Genomic DNA, 8,929 nt, shown 5'->3' with positions numbered 1-8,929 from the left:
AGAGAGTCCAAAACCTGTCAGAAGCACATGCCTCACATTTTCTTAAACCCTTAACTAAGAGGAATCAGAATCTTAGAGCTAAAGCAAACCTTGGAACTCGGTGCAATGCCCCTGTTTTAAAGAGACGGAAACTGATCCACAATATCACACAGGTTATTGCTGACCTGAGGGGGAGTGTCCCAGCTGTGGGCAGCTCTGGGAACCGAGACCTTTAAAAGCACCCTGCAGGCTGCTTATAAGATGCTTATAAGGTGGGTGGGAGAGTGTGCTTAGCATGTACAAGGTCCTAGGTTCAATCCCTAGTACCTCCATTAAAAAAATTTTTTTAAATAATAAAACCTAATTATCTCCCACCACCCCACCAAGCTTCTGCTTTACTGTATTTTCCCATTAACATTCTGAAAGAGTGGGATTCTAGTCTAAATGAAGAAGTCTTCATCCCTTTTAGGCATTCTTGAAATATTAAATGATGAATACAATTAAATAGTAAAAGGTCATCTTCAATCTCTCTGCCACCAATGAGAGACGATTCCCTGTGCGCACCAGCGCGATGGACATGCTGGTTTATGGGCCTGACACCATGCACGGAATGTTACAAATCCCTACGACGTCCTTAAGCTCCCTCTTCAATTGAACTGAAAGATGGCTAAACACCCGACACGGGCAGACGACTCCCCATTGGCTGGCCGCTTGTGCATGCTCAAGGGGGCAGTTACCTGTGCGGTTTCCCTGAGCAGCAGCAGGCTCTGACAGCAGCCTGGGTAGAATTTATGCCGCCCCATTCTCTGCTCTGGTTTGCCTTTCTCTTCCACCCTCTACCTCCACCCACAAAGGAAGCGGCCAGATCACACACATTTCTGATTGCTTAGAAAACAGGTCAAGATCAAAATGCAAGCAATAAGAAGAATGGCCAAAAGTAGACCCAGACCATTTGGGGTTCACTTAAATACAGACACAGCTGTGGCTCAGCATATGCTCCATCGCCATGGTGTCAGATCAAGAGCATAGCCAAAGCGTCTCTCAAACACCTAACTACTCACAGAATCCCCTGCATCAATCAAACCTGTGTTATTATGAGATTCACCTTATGCCTCAAGGTCTGTGCAGCACGGTATAAAAGATGACATATGGAACCACCGTGTTCCATAAGGGGGAATGTGTGTGCTTCATCCACATGCAAGGTGATGTTTAAAGTATCGAAAATGTGAGACTAAAGCTTATTACCAAAAATGCATATTTTGATGCCATAAGTTTCTTCAGTCAAAGAGCATAAGCTAACCTTTTGACAAGAAAACTTTGTAAAAAGATCCACACTCTACAAGACTTGGGCAGCTGTGTGTAATAAACTGCATCATTTATAACCCAAAAAAACCTGGATCTGCAAAGGAAGAATCTGTCAGGAAAAGGTTCCTGTAGTTTGTAGTGACCTAACACAAGTGCAATGCCTCTGCTCCCACTCACTCGGGCATTTATTGAGCTCTTATTCGATACCAGGTGCTGACCTCAACATGGGGCCTCAAAGCTGAATAAGAGACATTCTGTGCCCCCAAAGAGCTCCACAGCTCTGTGGAAGGCAGAGGAGCAAACCGGCGAACATAATGTAACAGGAGAAGTCCTATAATACGAGCTGTATCAACAAGAGCTATGGAAACAGAGGGGAAATGACTCAGCCTGAGGTGGCTGAGGAAGGCATTTTAGGTGATATGGTACCTGAGCCCATTGGCCAGGAGTAGGGGAGAAGGGCATTTCAGGCAATGGAAGTGGCACGTGCAAAGGCACTGAGGTGTGAGAAGCACGGCATGCTTGGGAAATGGCAAGTGCTGTGATTCACAACCAGTGGCACCCATGAAGGAAGCAAAGGGCGACTGTGTCAGTGAAGTGAAATGGGAGTCAGAGCATGAAAAGCCTGAACATCACGCTGAGGAGTTTAGGCTGCATTCGAGGCTAAAGGATTTTATGCAGGGGAATTTCAGTCTTCGACCTCTTCCGCAGTGGTGTAAAGAATGAACTGGGGAAGGACCAGACTGGTGGCCAAGAAGCAGCGGCCAATCTACAGACGGAAAGATCAGTGGTTGCCTAGAGCTTTGGGATGGGAGGGGGGATGGAATGGTGAGTGACTAAATGAGCATGAGAGACTTTTCTGGGAGGGAGTGGCGGTGATGGAAACATTCTAAAGTTGGATTGTGATGAGTGTACAAATCTGCAGGTGTACTAAAAGTCACTGAATCGTACATTTAAAATGAGCAAATTTTATTGTATGTAAATTATACCTACATGAAGCTCTTAGGAAAAAAGAGAAGCAATTGCAGAGATGGAAGTATTCTGGGCGGGAATCGATGAGGGTATGAAGTAGGCACTGGAGATTTAGAATTTGCTGTGGAAAGTGGGTGAAGGAGAGAATGGAGTCAGGGATGGTTCCCAGAACCTGGATGGGACAGGGACCAGGAGGAGAAGCAGGTCTGAGGGAGAGGATGGGGAGCTCAGGCTTTGATACCCTGAGTTTGAGGTGCCTGTGGAATATACACCTGAACAAGGTTTCTCAAATTCCCATTACTGACATTTGGGGCAGGATAATTCTCATTGGAGGGACCCTGTCCTGTGCCTTGTAGAATGCTTAGCTGCATCCCTGGCCTCTACCCACTAGATGCCAGTAGAATCCTCCTCCCCCAATAAGGACAACCTGTAATGTCTCGACATTGCCTTATGTCCCCTGGGGGCAAAACTGCCCCAGCTGAGAACCGCTTATTGACAGAGAAAGATCTTAACTCATGATTTTTCCTCAGTTTTCCTTTTTCATGGAGATATTTCACACACCATTAAATTCATCATTTAAAAGTGGTAGTTTTCCATACATTCACAAAGTTGTGCAACCATCACTACTGTCTAATTCCAGAACATTTTCCTCACCTTAGGAACTTCATACCGAGTAGCAGTCACTCCCCATTTTCCTCTCTCCCCAAGTCCTTGGAAACCACTCATCTACTGTGTGTCTGTAGGTTTGCCTTTTCCTGACATTTCATCCAGAATCATATAGTATGTGGCCTTTCATGACTGGCTTCTTTCACTTGGCATGTTTCCACAGTTCCATGTGGTGGCATTTAAGAGTACTTCATTCCTTTTTATGGCCAATCTTCCACGGTATGGATGCATCACTGTTTATGCAATCATCAGCTGAGGGACATTTGGATTGTTTCCACTTTTTGGCTATTGTGAACAGTGTTGCTATAAATCCCTTCAGGTACAAGTTTTTGTGCAGATCTATGTTTTCATTTTTCATGAGCACATAGCTAGGAACAGAATTGCTGCATCATGTGGTAACTCCATGTTTTCATCTTTCGAGAAACTGCCAACCTATTTTGTAAAGTGAGTGCACCATTTTCCATTGCTGGTAGCCAGGTGTGAGGGTTCCACTTTCTCCATCTGCTCGCCAGCATCTGGGATTGTCCTTGACTCGTGTTTTGTTTCAGGTTTCCAAGAGAGCATTTAATATTAGACTACACTGTTTATGGTAATTTTATAGATAAGAAAACTAACGGTCAGAGGGTGGCTTATAAAGGTAATGCTTAGAGGTCAGTAAAGTCCTTTCCAGTACTAATATTTATAACTACTCTATGTTGAAAACCTGTACAATTTCAACACTATTCTGTCCTTCACATAAGATGCTGGCAGTCTGACACACGCTGTTTGCGCTGGTTTTCAGTTTTCAAAGCTCCATCTGAGCTTCTACCCTTCCCCTCTCAACTATTCAAAAGATATCACGTAGCAAGTGTCCGCTCTTCCGTGCGTCGTTACTTTCCCCATCTTTATCTGACCAGTCCACTTCCATCAGCATAACCCCATGGTATCTCCCATCCTAGAAATATAGTACAGCTTCCCTTGGTCCCATCTTCCCTGCCAGTGTCTATCCCATTTGTCTGTTTTCTCTTGCAACAAAACTTGAAAGTTTTCTCTATTCATTTCTCCCAATTTCTCCTCCCACTCCTAATCTCCTTTCTGACACTCCACCAAAACACCAGGCAGGGTCACCAATGACTTCTACTTTGTTAAATCCAAATGACTAATTCTCAGCCCTAATATTACTCAACTTATCTGCAGCTTTTGATACAAAGAGTCATTCCTTCCTTAAAGCACATCTTCATTTGGCTTCTAGGACGTTGCTCTCATTTTTCCCCTCCCTTACTGGTCACCGCCCCTCAGTCTCATCTGCTGGTTCTGCCACATGTTCCCAACCACCAAAAGCTAGAGTGAAACAGGGCTTGGTCCTTGGACCTCTGTTTTTCCCTACTTAGAGATCTATAAGGCATCTCAAATAAACTCCTGATTTTTTTTTCTAAACCCCTCCAAACCTTCCTAAAATCTTCTTCAACAGTCTTCCTCACATAGTAAATGGTCACTGCTATCCTCCACCAACCTTGCAGTTGTCCTCTCCTCCTCCTCTTCTCTCACCCTCTCCATCAGTTAGTGGCCTATCTTTTATGTTCAGAATCGGAGCCAGAATCTGGTCCCAGCCACCATCATTTGTCACCTGGATTATTACAGCTGCCTCGTAACTGGTCTCCTTGCTTCCATTCTTACTCCAACAGTCTATTCTCCACACCGCAGCCAAAGTGATCCCTCTAAAAAGTAGGTCAGAGCACATCAGTCCTCTGAACAAAATCTTTCATGGGCTTGCTGTGCTACGGTGTTTGCAGAATGGCCCACCTACTGCCCCCCTCTGTGCACCCACTCTTACGTAGTCCCCTCCCTCGCTGACTCTGGGCTGGGCTGGGTGGCTTACTTTGGCCAGTGGGACAGTACAGCCATAAAGCAAGCAGAGGCTTGAAAAGAGCTTGTTCACTGGAATGTTTTCTAGGGGCTGTGGTGGGGAGAGCGGCAACTGTGTCCTGGGACATCTTACATTAATGCAGGCCGAATGCTGAGAATAGCCACAACCTAGAAGACATTCAAACAGACGCTCATTGAAGGATTCAGGTAGAGCAGTAGGATGAGGGCTTGCCACTGGCCAGTTCAGACTCAGTTCCTTTGGACCTCCCCTCCCTTCTCTTTCTTCCTATCCTTTCCCCATTAGTCTGCAGCACCAGTTTGTCAGATCATTTGACTGTTCACCAAATGGTTGGGAAGACACAAAGAGTCCAAGAAAGTATTATCAGCATAGAAATTTATTTGAATTCAAAATAATATGGTTATATCTAGAATAGTGTAATAATTATCTAAAGCACATATCATCATTGGCTCTAAAGATATCATTCTTTTGAAGTCAAAAAATATGTATGTAGTAAGAATGTAGAAGGAAGCAAAAATATAAAAGACAAGTCTGCTGAGTATTGGGAGTCATTACAAGAGGGGCACGCCAAGACAATGTAACAGAGTCCAAATGATATAACATGCAGCAAGGAGTTCTCTTGCTTTACCAATGTCTGGAAAATAAACCAGTAACCTCAGTAATGCGAGAATACCTCCACTTGGTTAACAGGACAAACTTTCTAAGGGACACAGGTAGTAATTTACTAGTCTGCCCCTTCCTCTAACTCCTTTCCTCACACCAACTTCTTTTCTTTCCTCAAAGATAGGTTTTATCCTCTTGAAAAAAAATTGATTTTATTTGTAAGGTGGGGTAAATACATCCTGATTGAAGTATGTGAGGATTTAGCTGCAGATGCTCAGGGATCAAACTTCTGAGAAAGGTCAGTCAGCTAGTGAGCAGAGACCATCAGTGGCTTGCAGAAAAGAACCAGGTAGTAAGTGTTCACTAAATAGATAAAAAGAATAAGCAGTTAAAAATGGGTGAAAAATCCCAGGGTTTACTGTGACCTAGACAATCAAAAGCAGACAGGTGACCTTGGATTAAACCCATGTACTTGTGGAGTGAGCTATAAGTGGCTCCAAGATAGAGTTTGGTTTCCAACAGTGTCCACAGCCGAAGGGCAGACTCAGAACGTCTCCTCCTCTCGTAGGAACTGGAACACGGATGAGAAGTCTTTGTTTGAGTAGCCCTTCGCACACATCATCCTGTAGATCTGATGGGCTTGACTGCCCAGCAGGATTGGGCTCTTCGTGCTGGTAGCAGAGTCTTGTGCTAATCCCAGATCCTGAATCAAACAAGGGCAGGAGGGAATACATTGAGGCTGGTAGTTAAGGCTTACTTTGGAACTGGGGCTCCCAATGCTTGGGTTTCAAAGAAGGGAAAATGAAGTCTGAAAAAATAAGAGACTTAGAGGCACGATGTTAAGTTATATATACTTCTACAAGTGCTTTCATATAGCTGCAAAACTGCTCCAGACAGAAACCTTGATTTCTGAGCATCCTTTCCACTCTTCCACCCTCTACCCAACCTATTCGTTTTGCTTTGACTTTGGTCGGGTGTTACTATCCAGGTGAGATCACACAGGAAAATGCTTTTTCAAATCTGAAGAAGCCTGTAAGCCTAAGACAAACCCCATTATGAAATTATGAATGATGAAATTATGAATGATCAAAATATCCACTCAATCTCTTATTCAACAAATATTTAACAACTGCCATGTGCTGGGCACTGTTCTCAGTGCTGGTGATACAATCATGATAAAACCAAGTCACTGTTCTCCAGAACTTACTGTCCAGTGAGGAAGAGAGACAAGAAAACAAATCTTAAACTTCCAGACAATGACAAGTGCTATGAAGAAAAATAAAGCAGGGTAAGGGGTTAGAAAGTCATACATGGCATGGGGTGGGGTGGGAAAAAGAGTTCTGATAGTTCTGAGAGAAGGGATGTTTCGGGACAACATCCCTGAGGTGAAGATACTCATCCTAAGATCTGAGTGTTAGGGAGCAGTGCGTTCTTTGGAGAACTAGGAGAAGAGGCAGGCAGATGGAACAGCAAGGTAACGGCCCGGCCCCGCAGTGGGGCACGGCTCCGATGTTCAAGAAGTGGTAAGAAAGCCAATGAGGCAGAATCAGAGCAAGGAGGCTGGGGCGGGAAATGAGCCTGGGGATGGGCAGAGGTAGACCACGGAGGCTTTATTATGTTTGGTAAGGAGACTGGACTTTATTTTAAGTGTAATGGACATTCATCTTCAGAACAACTCTTTAAGATCTCAGAGAGCTAATGCCTCATTCTGAGTTTCATAAAACTTACGGCTGTTTAAACATAGACAAAAGTTAATGTTATAAATCTTTTATTATTAAACTGCAGTGAAAGGATATCCTCTACCTCTGTCCAACCGTGAAGTATGTGGGGTGGATGGAAGGCAATGAAGACACGGATAACTGAAACAATATTCCCCACATTTCATTCTATTTGTGATTATTATATAAGAGCTGCAAACAAGTGGTAAAACCAACTAGATTTTCTTCTTACCATTACTATCTTCATTTCCCCTATCAACAGAAAAGCCACCAAGCAATGGAATAAGAAGAAAAGAAGCAAGATGAGGACTATTTGTATTCTTTGAGGAACATCCTTGATAAATGAACAGTTACTGAATACTATCCACTCAAAGGAGAAAATGATTCAAAGAGAAAGTAAGCAAAGTTTAAAGAATGAACTAAATCTCTAGCCTCCTGAAAATGCATCATGCTGTATGTGTTAGCATTTTGTGCCTATTTGTGTCATTTTTACATGTTAAACACATACATTTGGAAAATCTACTTAATCTTAAATTCTCCTATAACTGCCACTAAAAAGCAAGTTTAATTAAGCAAGTAATAACCCACACACTTAACAAATGTGGACAGCTACGTTATTGCTTATACCCAGACAAGCTTCTTTTGTCAACATCACTCTGCTGTACATCTGCAAGATGCATTTATTTAAAAAGGACAGGGAGGAAAGCTACATAGAAAGACTGCACTTAATTTTTAACCTAGTAATATAACTAGAATATAAGAACCGAGAGTAAATACAACACCTTGAGGAGAAGACAACACTACTGAGAAGAAAAGTCTATCAGAGGTTTTCAAAGGAACAAGTGAATACCCCAAATAAAAGCTAATAAAAACCAGAAAAGAGGGGAAAACATAAAATAGCTTTGGTGGTTACTACCTTAAAGGAGGGACATTCTAAAAAGAGAAGGGTGATTTAGTCTATAAAAGCATAAGTGGCTTATCAATCCTGAAATGTTAGAAAAGGCATCCTTTGAAGCCTGTAACATATAATTTAAGACAAATACTCCCCTTCACCAATCAAATAAAAATATTTATGAATTCATGAGCTCAGTGGGTGGTTCAAGGAAAAAATATACAATTGTAAAAGGTTTTGACAAATTAATGGAGGACCAGGTTGTTACATTTCACAAGGACACAGGTATCCTGGGTGAGCACCAAGGTGGTCATGATTTTCCTTAAGTTGTTCCTTCGTGGCCATCAGAAACAGACTTCTAGGTTGGAGAGTTCAGAAGAATGATCTAGTTTTTGTACTGATTATGTTCTGATTACATACACACAATATATTAGAGTTTTAAGGTGTTAAGACCTAGAAATAAACCTACAGCTTCTACTTCAATGACACACTAATATCATCTCCCCCAACACAATGAGATTCAATAGCAGTTGAGCAAAAAACATCTGTAAGTAAAGGCTTGATCTGGCCAAGCAGGTATAATTGCTTTAATCAGTGTAGCATTATGGGGATTTCTTTAATCTCTATTAGTTTCTCTACACAAATCTAATTAGCTATGGTATATTTTTGCTAACAGCTCTCTGAGATGATGATAGACTGATTTTAAGTTCCTTTCTAAATTCTCTCATTCTAAGCAAAATTCAGAAGTCTTATTCTTTATAAGGGAAATGACAACTGCATTTTGTAGAGAAAACTAGAGCAAAAGAGAACACTAATGTCCATATTTTTTATTGTACTGTCTTATGTTATTAGTTGAAAAAAAACTATCTTTTATTATCAAGAAAATAATTTTAAAGGAAGGACCTTAACAGGAGCAGATTCCTCCTGGGTAGG

General features: G+C 42.2%; 1 protein-coding gene across 1 annotated transcript in view; it reads right to left on the bottom strand.

The window, feature by feature from the left end:
- Window positions 1-5,141: 5,141 nt before the first annotated feature.
- HIBADH (3-hydroxyisobutyrate dehydrogenase) overlaps window positions 5,142-8,929 on the bottom strand; it is a 95,879-nt gene continuing 92,091 nt past the window's right edge. Inside the window, exon 8 of the mRNA XM_006175698.2 lies at window positions 5,142-6,089. Within this exon, the coding sequence (XP_006175760.1) occupies window positions 5,931-6,089 (159 nt within the window). The 3' untranslated portion in view covers window positions 5,142-5,930. The remainder of the gene's footprint in view (window positions 6,090-8,929) is intronic.

Source organism: Camelus ferus, chromosome 7, assembly GCF_009834535.1.
Source record: "Camelus ferus isolate YT-003-E chromosome 7, BCGSAC_Cfer_1.0, whole genome shotgun sequence".
Classification (NCBI taxonomy): Eukaryota; Metazoa; Chordata; class Mammalia; order Artiodactyla; family Camelidae; genus Camelus; species Camelus ferus.
Note: the sequence above shows the minus strand (reverse complement) of the source record. Positions and strands in the feature narration are given on the sequence as shown.